Here is a 17,887-nt window from a genome sequence, read left to right on the forward strand (position 1 = left end):
CTGTGATTGTGAACAGGGCCAGTCTAGTTGTGGCGCAAACAGGGCCAGTCTAGTTGTGGCGCAAACAGGGCCAGTCTAGTTGTGGCGCAAACAGGGCCAGTCTAGTTGTGGCGCAAACAGGGCCAGTCTAGTTGTGGCGCAAACAGGGCCAGTCTAGTTGTGGCGCAAACAGGGCCAGTCTCGTTGTGGCGCAAACAGGGCCAGTCTCGTTGTGGCGCAAACAGGGCCAGTCTCGTTGTGGCGCAAACAGGGCCAGTCTCGTTGTGGCGCAAATAGGGCCAGTCTCGTTGTGGCACAAACAGGGCCAGTCTCGTTGTGCCTTGAATGCGAACAGGGCCAGTTTAGTAGTGCCTTGAATGCGAACAGGGCCAATCTTAGAAGTGGGGTGAGTAGAGCTAGTCCTGGTAGTGGCGTGAACAGGGCCAGTCCTGGTAGTGGCGTAAACTGGTATATTTTTAGGGAACCTAGCTTTTTTTTTTTAAAGTTGTTCATGACACCTGGCCTTATGAATTATTAACGGACATCTTTTATAGTAAAAGTAAATGCAGTTTATAATTATTATTTATTATATTTATAAAGCGCCAACATATTACGCAGCGCTGAACAATAAATATATACAATGATACAAGAATGACAGACGCAACAAGGTTATACAACATAGAACAAAGTTATACAAGGCAAAATATAATTCCACTCAAAACTTTTTTGGGTGGTTCAAAAATGTTAGATTTTATTTACGGACAGTGTCCCTGTTGAAGACATTTTCAGTTATTTCCAATCCTTTTCACAGGTATAACAGGCTGAAGGTGGAAAGACGTCTCTTCAACAGGGACACATGATGAAGTAGAAATATGATAACCACTTTAAAGCTAAAAGGATGTTTAGTTAATAATACTTGAAAATATGCAGATTGCATAGCTCATAAATCATGCTTGTTTTTTAGAACACTCCTCTGAATGATTACGATACTCCAGAATCCATGTTTAAGACGTCCCCTGGCACAGAGACAGCCGACTCCTCTCCTGTTGGAAGAGCATCGAGTTTTAGCTCTCCTGAGCTCCCTTCTGCAATCCGGAGTGCTTTCATTGTGGGGGTGTGTAAGAGAAGAGCAGACCTTACAGAACTCTGTACTCCTAGAAGATGGTTTACTGTATAAGAACTGGGGCAAAAATTGAGCCGTTGCACATAGGAAACAGAGTAGACAAAGTAGAGGGTGAACAGTCATCCTCGAATGAAAAAAATCAGACGCTGGGAGCCCAAATGGTGCAGTATGTTACAAATGATAGGTGAAGCAAAATAATATAAACAGAGGGCACTCACAAAGGGAGGTTGCAAAAGGGCAATAAACCACTGGCTGGTGGAGCTCCATAAACCCGACTCCACTCGGGGGTCCAGGCTAGCCGGAGATGGTCACGCTTTTCGAAGAAACAGCCCCAGGGGGCCATAAATTAGGTCCAAGGGTATCCCCTACCTTGAGCTGGGGGAAGGGGGGGGGGGCTGGGGGAGGTTCTGGTCTACAATGCACAAACAAAAGGCACCCAGAAAATGATAAAATTAATTAAAAACAAAATAAGGTTTGATATTGATCTTTAACTTTTAATAGCACTGGCTAAGTGCTAATAAAGTTCATTTTTATATGAATTTGTCATCATTGAGGAAAGCCAATTCAAACGTTGTTTTATTGTTTTTAATTCATTTTATCATTTTTGGGGTGTTTTTTCATCTTGTTTGAGTTGACACAAATATCCACTTTAAAGAGACACTGAAGCGAAAAAAAAATTATGATATTATGATTTGTATGTGTAGTACAGCTAAGAAATAAAACATTAAGATCAAATACATCAGTCTAATTGTTTCCAGTACAGGAAGAGTTAAGAAACTCCAGTTGTTATCTCTATGCAAACAAGCCATTTGCTCTCCGACTAAGGGCTCTTTTCCACTATGAAATGCGATCGCGATTATGATCGCAATCGCATTTCAATTTCCACCATGCAATTGCGATTGCGATTGAGCTACTATACTCATTATAGTCCAGCTCAATCGCATACAAAACGCAGCAGGACGACGATTGCGCTTTGACCAAAATCGCATCGCAATCGGATCGCACTAATGGAAATTGCTGCTGCAGTTTCCATTAGTTTAATGTACCTTGCAATTTGCAGTCAGAAGCAAATCGCAGGCTAGTGGAAAAAGGCCCTTAGTCTAGTCATGGAGAGGGCTGTTATCTGACTTTTATTATCTCAACTGTAAGTGAACTATTTACTTTTCCTCTGCTAGAGGAGAGGTCATTACTTCACAGACTGCTCTGAAAGACTCATTTTGAATGCTGAGTGTTGTGTAATCTGCACATATTATAGAATGATGCAATGTTAGAAAAAACACTATATACCTGAAAATAAAAGTATGAGAATATTTTCTTTGCTGCTAATCTTCTAGTAATTATTCATAGTACACAACCAATTCACTATATCATATTTTTTTTTTCCGCTTCAGTGTCTCTTTAAATATACTGTTAAGTCCTGAATATGCATTTTGGATTGCAATTTACCTGTGACTGGTGATTGTTTTTGGAGAGAAGTCCTTTAGAAATAATGGGGTTTACCCAGCAATACTGCAATTAGCTCTGGTGGGTACTGCACCTTACTGCATGTCTAAGGTAATATATAACAATTTTTACTGTGTATTTATATAGCATTGACCTCTTCTTGAGCACCTTACAGAGCCCATAGCCATGTTACGAACTGTCTCTCTTTGTATGTGAGGTTTACCTCACATGAGATAGTGTATTATGAGCAAGCCTCGCTTGCTATGTGCCATTGCCAGCTGGGAATAACTGATCGAGTGGCCCAGGCAGCTTCCCATGGTGTTGAATATGTACATCTGGATGGAAAACCAGAGAATAATGATCATGACTGATCTGAAGCTCCACCCACTGTCTGTAGGTGCTAGTAATGAACAGAATGGGCTTGTTTGGCAAAACGTATTTCATGAATTAAATTACCTTATTATATCTTATCTGCCATTACTCATAAATTACTTCTCAATACCTGTCTTCATTAATGATTGTCTCTCCTTATTTGTTTATTTCATGATTTAGCTCTACTTCTAGTAAAGGCTGGTTCACACGGCAAGAGTTTTTCTAAGCGCTTGTGACTTTAAAAGCTCTTGCTAATGTAATGCTATGTGTGTGTTCTCACCTGAGCAATGTGATTTTATGAAAATCACCCATAGCATTGCAAGAGCTTTTTAAATCACTAGCGCTTAAAAAGCTCTTGCAATGGAAACCAGACCGTGGGAAAATTCAAAAGCAAATTTTTGTGAATGAACCCCATTTTTATTTGATAATGCAAATTGTCTGATTTGATGTTAATTACGTTTAATAGCTTATTGCGTATATGTTGCAGGAAGCCACTCCATTAGATCATCCATTTAGTGCTGTCAAACGGCAACAGCAAAAGAGGTGGCTGGAAGAACTGAACAAGCAAAGAGAAGAAGTGGCACTGCGCAGAATGCAAGAGAAACAGAAAATTCAAGAGGTTAGTATGGAGGCCACTAACGCTGAATGGAAGCTGTGATTTGGTGCACCTAGCTTAAAGTGTACCAAAGCAGATTGAAATAAAAAGATTTATACATACCTGGGGCTTCCTCCAGTCCCGTCCGCTCGGATCGCTCCGACGCCGCCATCCTCTGCTGCCCACAGCTTCGGGAACAGAGTCCCGTCACTTTCGTCAGTCGGCTCCAGTCTACGCAGGAGAAGTGCGCTCTTTGCGTATCTCTCCAGTTAGCATGATAAGTAAATGTAAACAGTGTACACAAGCTAAGTGGTGGGCAGTATACCTTTATCATAAGTCAAATGTACTTGTCACACTGAAGCACAGCTTGCATGCTGTCCCCTGATTTAGCTCCTGAGAGTGGATCAATCAGCAGTAACCACATCGGAGGAAGAACAATATAGGCCAGACTACTTGTTCTAACAATGTAGTAGTAAGCCTGGATGATGGTGAATGGCAAAGTGCAGAGGAGGTGATATGGAGGAACACATCTGCCTGCCTAGGATTATCGCGGACTGCACAGAAGTGCAGTCCGCATACTCCAATGGATCTAGTGGATCCATTGCAGCCTGACAAGTGTGAACGGCTCCTATTTATAAAACAGGAACCGTTGTCTGTTTACTGATCGTGGAGAATGAATGAAAAAGTCAGTGTTCTGCTCTAGGGGGAACAGAGCCTTATCCCTGCTCACTAATAAATTAGGATACAACTAGTGTGTAGCTGGGACAAACCATCTTGTCAGCAAGGTAGAGATGAGTAGTTTAATAGATCATTATTACTGTGTAGATAGTAAATTAACATTAAGAGCAGCAGCAGATGCCAGTGAGAAAGTTACATTTTCATCCCTAGGATTACAAAGCCCTAGTTCATCCTCCTATTATTAATGCATGTATGGTAATAGTAGATTTTCATTAATTAGCAGTGCACAATGTTTTATGCCTTGCATGTCTGTACTTAAAATTTTAAAGTATTTCTATGGCTTTAATCTCCAACCAGCTGAGGGAGTAGGTGGGCAGGATGACTGTGTGCAGGGGCGTAGCAATAGTCATAGTAGCTGCTAGGGGGCCCAGGTGATTACTTGATGTATTCACTATTCATTTTCTTGTGTTCCTCCACCCTTTCACTTTGTCTCAGTGCCCATGTGTGTGTGTATGTGCAGTGTTGATTGCATGAGAATGTAAATTGCCCAATTAACTCTTATCCATATGGTAGGGGCAGGTGGCATTGCTTAACCACTTCTCAACCACAGGGTTTTTCACCTAAAAACCATAGCAATTTTCACATTTAAGGGAGGCAAGGGTTAATGGGCTTAATGGGGGTATAATTGATTTTAAAAAACCTCACTGATGCTGATCACTCACTAATGCTGAATTAGTTATCTGAGATCCTCTCACGAGTGATCTCAGTAACTGTAACAGCATAGTGACTGATTCAATGTTTGCACACATTCTGAATGAATGAGCACTGTCATTGGCTTTGGCAGTGCTCATTCAAACTAGAAAGCACTTTGATTGGCTTTGTGAACACATGTTCACATCAGCCAATCACGGACGAGCGTATGCCCGACCTGTACGCGCATCTGCGTGGACGCGATTGCGCACAGCAGGAAAATAAACAGGAGTTGCTTATCTACGCGTGGCAGAGGTTGCCAAGTTGTTAAAGTGGACCCAAATTAAAAATACAAGATTCAGAAATAAAATCTATTTTCTAAATTATAATAAATATTACCCGTATATACTCGCAAGCAAGCCGACCCGCATGTAAGCCGTCCCCCCAACTTTCACCTGAAAAAACAGGGAAAAATGATTGACCCCCATATAAGCCGGGGGTAGGAAATGCTGGCCGCCTTATTCCCCTAGTGTGTCCCACTATAGCTAGTATAGTGCCCAGTATCGCTAGTATAGTGCCCAGTATAGCTAGTATAGTGCTCAGTATAGCTAGTAAAGTGCCCCAGTTTAGCTAGTATAGTGCTCAGTATAGCTAGTATAGTGCTCAGTATAGTGCTCAGTATAGTGCTCAGTATAGCTAGTAAAGTGCCCCAGTTTAGCTAGTATAGTGCTCAGTATAGCTAGTATAGTGCTCAGTATAGCTAGTATAGTGCTCAGATTAGCTAGTATAGTGCTCAGTATAGCTAGTGAAGTGCCCCAGTTTAGCTAGTATAGTGCTCAGTATAGGTAGCATAGTGCCCCAGTATAGGTAGCATAGTGCCCCAGTATAGTCAGTATAGTGCCCAGTATAGCTAGTATAGTGCTCAGTATAGCTAGTAAAGTGCCCCAGTTTAGTTAGTATAGTGCTCAGTTTAGTTAGTATAGTGTTCAGTATAGCTAGTATAGTGCTCAGTATAGCTAGTGAAGTGCCCCAGTGTAGCTAGTATAGTGCTCAGTGTAGCTAGTATAGTGCTCAGTATAGCTAGCATAGTGCCCCAGTATAGCTAGCATAGTGCCCCAGTATAGTCAGTATAGTCCTCAGTATAGCTGGTGAAGTGCCCCAGTTTAGCTAGTATAGTGCTCAGTATAGCTAGTATAGTGCTCAGTATAGCCAGTATAGTGCTCAGTATAGTTAGTATAGTGCTCAGTATAGCTAGTATAGTGCTCAGTATAGTGCTCAGTATAGCTAGTATAGTGCCCAGTATAGCTAGCATAGTGCCCCAGTATGGGTAGGTGGGTAGGTAGCTAGTGTCCCTCCCCCCCCCCCCCCCCCCCCCGCGGCCGCCGCTGCTATTACCTTAGGCGGCACCGCTTCCTCTATCCCCGTCCTGCTCCGGTAACGAACTAATTCACAGCAGCGCGCCCCTCGCTGCTGTGATGACGGAGGAAACCATAGAGAGCGGCTTCCTGTAGCGGCGATGCCGTTACTATGGGAACCGCTCTCTATGGTTTCCTCCGTCATTACAGCAGCGGGGGGCACGCTGCTATGAAGTAGTTAGTTATCGGAGCAGGACGGGGAATAGAGGAAGCGGCGCCGCCTAAGGTAATAGCAGCGGCGGCCGTGGGGGGAGCGGAGAGGGGCACCACCTACCCACCTACCCATGACTCGCAAGCAAGCCGACCCCCCAACTTTTGGGCCACTTTTGGGGGGTGAAAAATTCGGCTTGCTTGCGAGTATATACGGTATATAATAAAAAAAATTTCAGCTGCATGATAAATCTAAAATATTTTACATTTATTGGCAGAACCCCTCCCTTCCTTTCATATTGCCGGGACAGATTCCGGCAAACTGGTGGAGTAGATGGTGTCCAGCAAAGGAGGAATTTCTAATGGCTGCCACCGGTATAATCCTAGTTAAGAAAAGAGAAGGCTGAAAAGCATGCACTTAAAATGCTCATAGGCTTGAAGGAGTGTTTATTTATCTTTGTATGTGTCAGTGGTGCAACTAAATATTTTGAATTAGTTTGGTTTGGTTCCGCTTTAAGAGTGGCTACTTCTGAGGTCCCCATGAAACCCATGGAAGTTTTGCTATGGGGCCCCGTGATCTCTAGCTACGCCACTGACTGTGTGCTCAGTAGTCAGAGCTGTTCACTAGCTGCTAAAAGACGTTTTGATGGATCCTGGGTCTCTTAAAGGGAATCTGAAGTAAAAATACTTATGAGATAATGACTTGTATGTGTAGTAGAACATTAGTAGCACAGACATGGGTCTCGTTGTTTCCAGTACAGGAAGAGTTAAAGCTGTGTACACACTTGAAAGATTAATGAAAGACATCAGACCAATTTTACCCTTTTCCATGTAGTATGAGAGCCCTACTCTACACAGTATATTCTATTGAGCTGAACTCCTCATCAGATAAAAATCTTTGCAAGTTCCTGCACACAAAGATTCTGTACACATTCAAAAGATTATATGCAAAAAATCTATTCCTGCAAAATGCATTCATAGTCTATCTGCAGATCTCATACACACCTTGTTTAACCCTCCTGGCGGTCTATTAGAAACCGCCAGGGGGCAGCGCAGCACTATTTTAAAAAAATAAATTTCCGTTAAATTATGTAGCGGACCTAGGGCTCGCTACATGATAGCCGCTGTACAGCGGCATCCCCCCGCCCGCCCGCTGCGGAAATCTTTGGGGCTTCCCCTTCAGCCAGGCAGCGCACGGGGTCTGGGAGGGGGGGGGTTGCGGCGATCGGCGGCGAATCAGCGCGGAGCGGCAGCGATCGGAATGCACACGCAGCTAGCAAAGTGCTAGCTGCGTGTTGCAAAAAAAAAGTATGCAAATCGGCCCAGCAGGGGCTGAGAAATCCTCCTGCGCGGCATAGCCCGAGCTCAGCTCGGGCTTACCGCCAGGAAGGTTAACAGACATTCATCTGCAGATCTGACAATCATCTGCAGATCATCTGGTGGATCTGATCTGCAGATGCATGTCTGTTAAACAAGGTGTGTATGAGATCTGCAGATTTCATAGACTGGAGGTGCCCAATAGGTTGATTGCGATCTACCGGTAGATCGCAACTGCCTATTTGGTAGATCGCGGCCATGTGGCACATTGAATTTTGCGGCCGGCAGCTCCCATCACATTCTGCTGCCGGCCGCTAGCCAATAGGGATAGCTGGAGCGGAGAGAGGCGGCGCGGCTGTGACATCATGGCTGGGGGCGGTGCCGGGCACACGTATCCACGCACGCTGTCCACGGCCGCCAGCTGGAGCATTCCCTCGGGCACTGCTCTGCACTCCAGCCTGCCGCGGCCGAATAGGAAGACAAGGACGAGCCCCAGACACCACTGGTGAAGGGAGGTAAGTGTCACCTACTCTACCTTCACTGAGGGCACATCTGCCTGGCTACCTACACTGAGGGAACATCTGCCTGGTTACCTACACTGAGGGCACATGTACCTGGCACCCACACTGAGGGCACATGTACCTGGCTACCCACACTGAGGGCACATGTACCTGGCTACCCACACTGAGGGCACATGTACCTGGCTACCCACACTGAGGGCACACGTACCTGGCTACCCACACTGAGGGCACATGTACCTGGCTACCCACACTGAAGGCACATCTACCTGGCTACCTATACTGAAGGCATCTATACCTAACTACCACCTTTACCTGGTTACCGATACTGGAGGCACTTGTACCTGGTGGATGTTCATAGGGGGGGGGGGGGGGGGGAGGAGAATCTGCAACATTTGAAATGTTGGTAGTTCTCCTGGACTCGGCAAGCTGTAAAGTAGCTCGCGAGCTGAGAAAGTGTGGGCACCCCTGTCATAGACTATGAATGCATTTTGCAGGAGCCGATCTTTTGCAGATAATGATCTTTTGAGTGTGTAAAGCATCTTTGTGTGCAGGATCTTGCAACGATTTTTATCTGATGGGGAGTTCAGCTTAATAGAATAGACTGTGTAAAGTAGGGCTCTTATACTACATGGAAGGGGGTAAAATTGGTCTGATATCTTTCATTAATCTTTCAAGTGTGTACACAGCTTAAGAAATGTTATGTATGCAAAAGAGCCTCTCTGAGCTATCCGACCCATCTTGGGTTGCTGTTTTCTGGAGCACTTAAAGAGAATCTGTATTCTAAAATTCTTACAATAAGAAGCATACCATTCTATTCATTATGTTCTCCTGGGCCCCTCTGTGCTGTTTCTGCCACTCCCTGCTGCAATCCTGGCTTGTAATTGCCATTTTTAGGCAGTGTTTACAAACAAAAGACATGGCTACAAACAAAAGACATGGCTTCTAACTAGAGTGTGATAGGCTTGAGAGTAGCTCAGTCTCTGACTCATACAGAGCTTGGAGAGGGCGTGTATAGCTTCTGCCAAAGACAAGCAGTGCAGCACATTCCACACATTCCAGCCTCAGCCCGACAGAGCCGACAGAAGAGAGAAGATTAGATCATATAACAGTAATAACACAGCCACTGTGCAACTAGAAAATGCTGCAGTAACACAGACCACATTAGAACAGGTATAGGAACTTATAGGATAGAAGAAATAAGGCTGAAAATTTTGTTAGTCTCTTTAAGCTAGCCATACCTCTAGTGATGATGAGCAGATTCGACCAAGAGACAAATCTCTCTCTAATCGAATCTGACGAGAGAAATCTGTTGGCTGCCCATATACCGCAGGCCGATTCTGATCAATTTCATGCTGAAATCAATCCAGAATCAGCCTTGTGACGCCGCATCTGACCGCCTCGCTACCCCAACCTTTTCCTCCTAATGTTAAGTGCGTCCCCCCACCCTCGGTTTCCAGTGCATGTTATACATTACCTGTCTGCTACCTCCGCTTGTCCCCGCAGGCTCTGGGCACACTCTTTTTTTTTTCTTTCTGCATTCACGTGCGCCACGTGGTTGCCTAGTAGCGTGGCCGCATGTCTGATGTCATACGCGTGCCCTTACTCGGCAGCCATGTGTGGTGCACATGTATGGAGAGTGGAGTGCGCCCGGAACCTGCCGGGACAAGCGAGGGTGGAGGAAAGCTAACGCATGACATGCACTGGGCACCAGCAGGGTTGTGGAGTCGGTACAAAAATCCAGACTCCGACTCCTCAGGTTAGGATTCCACCTACTCCTCAACTCCAACTCCTCTAATTTGCATATTACAATTTTGTTGATTGAAAGTATGTAACATGAAATGCATCTCTTAACTCCGCTTAGGAATTTTAAAATACAACTGAAGTGAGTGGGATATTGCAGGCTGCCATATGTATTCCCTTTTAAACAATACCAGTTACCTGGTTAGCCGGCTGATCTTCTGCCTCTAATACTTTTAGGCTAAGTTCACAGTGGGACGTTAAAGTCGCACGTTAAAACAGCATTTAACGCAGAATAACTCACTGCAATGAAAAATCAATGCCCCATTCACAGTGCACACGTTGCGTTGGTGTCTAACGCTGCACGTTAAGTGAAAGTACTGCATGCAGTGCGTTATACGCGTTATTAGCTGCGTTGGACTGTTTGCACATGCTCAGTAATGACTTGGAAGCATAGTTTTCATTGCCTGTATTTTTTACTGTATCTGCTTTAACGCTGCGTTGCCACTTTTTGGGCGCGTTGCGTTGTAAGTTTGCGGTGCGACTTTAACGTGGCATCAAAACGCAACGTCCCACTGTGAATCTAGCCTCAGTCATAGACTAAAACTAGTCCTTGGTAAGAGTACTTGTAGATGGTACAGACAGGAACAAAGAACATCTATCAGGCCCTAGGCAATGTAACTGTGGGTACATGTAAAAGTGATGTGCAGGTACTCTGCAGGGGAATGAAGGTGTTCTTCCTCTCTTACACATTATTCATGCACAATCTGAACCAGGTTTATGGGTGATAGACGACACTTCTGTGTTCAATGTGCACAACATTCTCAGTGGATTCCCTGCAGCTCTTTGGGGAGTACATATGTAGAGTATAGTACTAATGTGTAACAAAGTAAACCTGAGACAGATGAAATTAAAGTTTTATACATACATGGGGCTTCTTCCAGCCCCCTTCAGGCTAATCAGTCCCTCATTGTCCTCCTCCGCCACCTGGATCTTCTGCTATGGTTCCAGGTACTTGAGCCAGTCGGGCGTAGTGCGCATGCACACACTCCGCCGCTGGGAACATTCTACACCTGCGCAGCACATTGCTCATGGCTGTGGGAGCGGCATGCGGCCGGACTGCGATGACTGGCTGAATTACCGGGGCTCATAGCGGAAGATCCAGGTGGTGGAGGACAGCGAGGGACTGATTAGCCTGAAGGGGGCTGGAGGAAGCCCCAGGTATGTATAAACCTTTTCTTTTCATCTCTCAGGTACCCTTTAATTCGTTGTCGCCAAACCAAATTTTAACATATCAAATTATTTGATTTCATGAGCAAAGGGAGTGCATAAATTTGCATAAACAAGCATCAACGCAGAATTATTTCCAGCTCATTGACCATCTCTATTAGTGACACAGCTACACATCAGGCTTTATTCTTACAGCATAGATGTTATTTAGTATATATAAGAGATTCCTGTGTACACATCATATATACAGTCACAATCAGATGTGTATCTGACTTAAAAAATACAGAGACTGGTTAATTGAAGCAGCAAGTAACTATTTTTGATTGGTTTATTTCATTTTTGTGGACTAAACAGAGCTATTACTGTATATACAGTATAAATTATTTATGATGACTATTTTCTGAGAAATAGAACATTTTATCGTATTTTCTATTTTAATTACAGTTTAAATTCATTAGGAGTCATTAATTTTTTCCTGACTCCAGGAACCCCAAAATAGCTTCGACTCCGACTCCACAGCTCTGGGCATTAGCCGATCGTCCCGAAATTGCACACCATTAGCACCAAGCACCCAATTGAGTAAGTCGGCCCTACATCTTGCAACATGCGCAATCGACTTATGCGACCGATTTCGGCCTGAAATTGGTTGCATTGGCGGTCGGGGCATGCGCTTGACGGCACCGATTTTCATTTGATTATAATAATGGAATCAGATGGTCGATTAGCAGCCAAGTCACCTGATGTATGGCTACCTTTTATACATCAAAGAAACGGCCAGAGACAGATTTAGATAAGATTTTAACTACAGGCGAGTTTAAAGGGTCATTAGCTCTTTGTATTATAATTAAAAATATGGAGTGTGGCTTGTTATTGCAAATATGACAGAATCATGCAATGTTATAAAACAAAAAAAAATCAAAAAATTAAAATATGAGACCATTTTCTTTGCCACTAATTTTCTGCTAATTATCAGTACCACATATACAAATCATTACAATGTTTTTTTTTTCATTTCAGTGTCCTTTCAGTGAATTTCTCTGGAACAACTACATCAAATATGAAAATTGTGCCAGTAATTTCATAGTCCTGTAAATTACCTTTTACTAAGAGTGAAAAATTGGGGAGGGAGCCTGAGGTTTTAAAAATAATAGGAGCCAGTTTCCACTCTCTCCTATGCAGGGTTTCTCCTGCCTATTCAGACAGCAGCCTGCAGTCCGAAACGCATGGCGGTGTGAATCTCGATGTCATGCTGCACACTATTTTGTAACACGCATCCGTATCCCCTTAGCATGGCATGGTTATAGCAATTTGGCTGCGGCTTCGCTGCAGAGCGGGTGTTGTGTCCGATTCAGAAACTGACGTGATGCCCGATGGAAATGAGCCTTATGGGATTCCAGGAAAGTCCTTATTAGGATTAGTTGCTGTATATTGATACAGTTGTTTATCTCATCATTTTTTAGTTTTAGTTTCACTTTAAAGTTTACCTGAACTCTTGCACAGGACAGAAGGAAAACAGAGAAATGCACCCTGCATGTATTTAGAGAGTTTAGCCTGTCTAATTCCCCCTTATCTGTGACTCATCACAAGCGTACTTTGATCTTTCAGCTGTGTCAGCTCAGAAATCTCGGCAATCCATGCCAGAGCAGCTAATTTGTAAACACTGGATGTTAACCCTATGTCTGCTTCTATGAAAATAGGTAATAGACACACTCCAGATTTACTGCAGGATTTGTATCAGCGGTAACAAAAATGTTTTACTTTAAATGTTATTATGCTGTTGCTTATCTTTTAGAACAGTGAGGAAGTTCTTAGTTCAGCTTTGCTTTAATTTCAGAACTTATTAGCCTTCTGTAGTGATGATGAACAGTAATTACATAAACAAACATCCTGCAACAGTAGTGAATGATTGAGTTCTAGGAACTAGTGTTCTCATACACAAGGGTCATTTTAGTTTTTGGTTGAGCATTGTTATGTATATTTTTTTCTGTCACTTCTTATGTCCTACTTGCCTTTACCAGACCGAGCAACAGGATCTTTGGGCAGTGCATTTTGATTCCTTCAAAAAAATGGCAGACAATCGGACACCTGTCTATCAGTACACTGCTAATGTCCAGGAACCCGAAAGTCCTCCTTTGTCATTAGATCCTGGCCCCACAGAACGACAGCAGTCTTCTGCTACAAGTAACTTAGAGCAGTATCAGCCAGCAACAAGGATGTCAACTGATGAAGACCTTTCTCAAAGCCAGAAAGCTGGGTATGTATGAGTCGTACTGTGTGGCCTGGGGCAAGGTGATGGTAATTGTCAGAATTGTGCTCACGGACCATGCGATATAATATTTGGTCTTTATTTCTGAGTCTGTGCAGCCTATAGGATAAATGAAAACTTCAAGCATTATTTGTAGTGCAGGCTGCTGTAGGTCTCGTCACCTTTTCCTTTCGATATGCTAATTACTTCTAGAAGAAAACGTGAATGCTCTGAAGAAACCAGCTTTTACTGAATAAATGGATTCTAACATCTATAACAACTCTCCTACCTAGGACACTCTCCACTAACCACCATTTTACCACTCCACACACCGCTTTGCTTTACCTACTGTCCTGTACCTTAAACCTTTAGACTGTAAGGCCTTTTGGCCAGGACTCTTCCCCTTTTGTCTCTCAATGGTGTGTAATGGGTGTACATGCCTCTCACCCCTTTGTAAAAATATGTAATTAATTTGTTCACTGCATTAGCTGTTATACCCTTTTGTTTTGTATCAACTGTTGTAGTGTATACTTTGTATTGTTATACCCTGTATGCTATTTTATAGCGCCACGGAAGATGCTGGCACTGTATAAATCAATAATAATAATCTATTCCACTAAATCATCATTCAACCATCGTCATTTCTGTTGTGGTTGTTTCTTCTTTTTCTCAGGTTCCTCCGTTCCATGACTGCTCTTTTAGATCCTGCCCAGATTGAAGAGAGAGACCGGAAGAGGCTGAAGCAGCTAGAACATCAAGTATGAATACATATTTATTTTTAAAGAGACTGTACAAAAAAAAAAAACCCACCCCTGGGGGGTACTCTCCTCAGGAGGGGGAAGCTTCTGGATCCTATTGAGGCTTACCCAACCTCCTTCGTCCCACGGTGGTCTCACTCTGGCTCACGGAAAGCACAGCCGACAATTTGTCAGGCTGTGTAATATTTACCTTTTCTGGCCCCAACGGCGGCGCTGCTGCGGCTCTCCGCTCGGAAGTAGCTGATCCCAGTTGGGTCCGCTCTACTGCGCTGGCTGGAATTGCCTATTTCTGCCTATTTCGGAGCCGCTGCTGCGCCTGCGCTGGAGCCGGGAAGGTAAATATTTACATGCCTGCTATTCGGGGAACTCTATTGCTGCCACAGTAGGACGTTGGGGGAAGCCTTGATAGGATCCTGAGGCTTCCCCCTCCCGAGGTGAGTTAACCTCAAGGGGCATTTTTTAATACAGATCCTCTTTAACCCTCCTGGCGGTCTGTTAAAAACCGCCAGGTATTTTTTATTAAATCATGTGGCTCGCTACATGATTTAATCCCCCCACCCCCATGATTTAATCCCCCATCCCCCCACCCGCTCCGATCGCCTCCGGCGCTCAGGAAATCCCGTTCAAAGAACAGGATTTCCTGGAGGGATTTTCCCGTCGCCATGGCGACGGTCGTGATGACGTCATTGGGAGTCCCGATCCACCCCTTGGCGCCGATAGGCCAGGCTGCGCAAGGGGTCTGGGGGAGTGGCGCGGCGGGTAGCGGCAAATCGGCGCGGAGTGGCGGCGATCGGTGTGCACATGCAGCTAGCACAGTGCTTGCTGCGTGTAGCAAAAAAAAAAAAAAATTATGCAAATCGGCCCAGCAGGGAGGAAGGAAAGTTAAGGGAAATCCAAGGTAAAAAAACATAAATGCAGCTTTACTTACCTGGGGCTTCTTCCAGCCCCTAGAAGTCTATCAGGTTCCACACTGCAGTTCTGTCTGCCAGGCCGCCACTGTCCCCTCCATTTGATTGCTGACCCCCTGCCGGGTCCTGGGCTTCTGGGCATGCACCGTGTGCCTCTCGTGGACGCTCTCCCACGGCCGGGAGTAGTTCAAGTCTGACTTTACATCAGTTCCCAACCAAAGATTTTTTTTTTTCTCACCCCAAACCTCACTCCCTCCTAGGCAAGCAGAGCTTATCTGAGAAAGACACCCCACAAATACCTTTTATTTGTGACCTAAAACTGTAATCTCTGAAAAGGTCAGGAAGGCTTCTGTCTGGGAGCGTCATAGATTATCTTTAGTGCTTCAGATTACTCTGTTCTCCCTCCTTATTTGCTTGTCTTTTCAATTCTGCTGTTACAAAATGGGCAGCTTAGTGAGAGCAATTAGACAGCCCTGTTTCTTGGGGCTTATGCGGAAGTAGAGCGTGTATCAGCGGCTATGCAGAGGAGGCAAGCGATTGGTGATTGGAATGAATTTTTACACCCTCGTCCTGGGTGCAATTTAGCCTAGAAACTGGAAAAAATTAGCCTAGAAACTGCCCTGCAATTAGACGGCCTGTTTAGAAAGTTATGTGCCTGAACTAAGTGACTCTAGAGAATGTTCTTTTCACTTGTTAAATGTAGAGAGTATTTACACAAGCATCTGGCTCAGGGCTGCACAGGGCCATATTTGAATATAGTGGTTTTCCAGCTACAGCATATTGAAACCACAAGGCTATTGAATTTCTTGCTGGACACATTGAAAGCTTTAATCTTCCACTTCTGTGTAGTATCGATTTCTTCCAATAGCTATGTACTTGTAGCTACTCGGAATAAAATGTAAATGACACATGTGACCATGGGAGAGGAAGGTTAAGATACCCATGTGGGTGTTTGATCCGATGCTTCTACCGTCACATACCACGTCATTCCTATGCTTCCACCTTCTGGGTTGAAGGAGGAAGTGTGGGAGTGACGTGGGACGCATTGCATCAGATGGCCACATGGGTATGTTAACCTCCCTCTCTTAAGGTCACAGTTGTCTCATTTAAATTTCAGTTCCGAGTAGCTATGAGTACATAGCTACTCTGTAAAATAAACTCTAGTTCTGTGACCAGAGATACAGTTTAAATGGCACCTGTGCAAATTACACATTCAGGCAGGGGACACACTTAACTGTTTTCGTACGCGTTTTCTGCACAGAAAAACTGAGAACTGATGTTAATCAATGGGCTAGTTCACACTCAATGCTTTTTTCGCACGCAGAAAAAAAACTGGCATTCTGCATCATGATTCTGCAGATTTTGTCAGTTTTCTCTATCAATTACATTAGCTGCTGTAAAAAAAAGCTCACATTTTTTTGCTTAGAAACACACTTTGTGTGCAAAACGTACGCAGAAAACAGTGTGCAGAAAACTGAAAGACAAGTGTGTTCCCTGCCTCAATCGATCGTCTTCTAATAGAAAGTTATAACAACCTGCTGGGTTTCTCTGTTATATCCCTCCCTGAGCCTTGTGTCTGTTGGCGTGTAGCCCCATCCCTTGCAGGAATGGCACTTGGTGCTTTCTCTACTTGAGATAAAGTGCTAAGGACCTTTTTTTTTGCAAGGGGGTGGGGTTATGTGCCAGAAACTGGCAGAAACGGGGCTCTGTGAGTGATTCAGAAGATATAGACCTGGAAAGTTATTATGTTAGAAGACAACCACTTGAATGTGTGTATTTTACTCTAATATGAGGGTCCTCTTCAAACCCTCTAGGTTAGATATTTGCCTTCATTTTTGTAGGTTACAAATGGGTAAATTGCCCATCCTTTTTGCAATCTCTTTTACTTAAATCCCAGCTCTAGGCACAACTATTTTCCAACCCCGTGTAGGTGGTCTGTGACACTAAGTAATTTTGTGTGTGTGGAAGGCCTTGATTTTTTTTTAATGTCAATCACTCATAATGTCATCACTTTTCCTGGTCAGGAGCTTCATCACTTGCTACCCCCTGCACCGTAGGCGTCCATACCTATAGACTGCAGTCCATTCAGTGCTTTGTCTGCCCACTCTCTTGCTGGCTGAACAGTTCAATGCTGAGCCAAGCTGCTACCCCTCCACCAGAGTTTCCTGTTAATTCAGGCCATATGATCAATATTTTGGGGGGACTTGAGCACACTTGCCCGCATTTGTTCAGCAACACACCAATGTTACAGACTGATATGCATTGCTGAAAAATGCACAGAAGCTTGCAAGTGCTTTTAGACAGGATTTTTATCTGAAATAAGCATCTTCGACCCACAAAAGATGTGCCCTGCTTAGGGAGCTATCAAGTGGAATATTTAGATATGTGCCAACAGATGGACTTAAAAATAATGTAACGATGCACATACTAAACAGATTAGAAATGTAGTCCCTAATGCTATGAACACACATTAGATTTTTCTTCTCCTGATTGGAATAGAATATTTTGTCTAGAAATATCAAATGTGTAACTGTTTCACAAAGCTGCCTATTTGGACAGCCGAGGGAGCCCAGAGCAAGCGGTGGCTGCGGAGAGGTAATGTATTGATTGCACTGGGCACCGGGGGTACAGCGTCGGGAGTTTTGTCACTCCTCCCGATATAGATTGCCGCTAACGCCACGAACCTGATCAAGCAAGTCGGCCCTACAACTTGCAGCTTGTCCGAA

The 17,887-nt window shown here is 44.2% G+C and overlaps 1 protein-coding gene across 1 annotated transcript in view; it reads left to right on the forward strand.

Moving 5' to 3' along the window:
- The first annotated feature begins 948 nt into the window (after positions 1 to 948).
- Positions 949 to 17,887, forward strand: part of CCDC66 (coiled-coil domain containing 66) — a 96,244-nt gene continuing 79,305 nt past the window's right edge. The window contains exons 1-4 of the mRNA XM_068253698.1: positions 949 to 1,093; positions 3,405 to 3,536; positions 13,269 to 13,504; positions 14,169 to 14,253. Coding sequence (XP_068109799.1) covers positions 980 to 1,093; positions 3,405 to 3,536; positions 13,269 to 13,504; positions 14,169 to 14,253 — 567 coding nt within the window. The 5' untranslated portion in view covers positions 949 to 979. The remainder of the gene's footprint in view (positions 1,094 to 3,404; positions 3,537 to 13,268; positions 13,505 to 14,168; positions 14,254 to 17,887) is intronic.

The sequence above is a fragment of the Hyperolius riggenbachi genome, chromosome 9 (assembly GCF_040937935.1).
Source record: "Hyperolius riggenbachi isolate aHypRig1 chromosome 9, aHypRig1.pri, whole genome shotgun sequence".
Lineage (NCBI taxonomy): Eukaryota > Metazoa > Chordata > Amphibia > Anura > Hyperoliidae > Hyperolius > Hyperolius riggenbachi.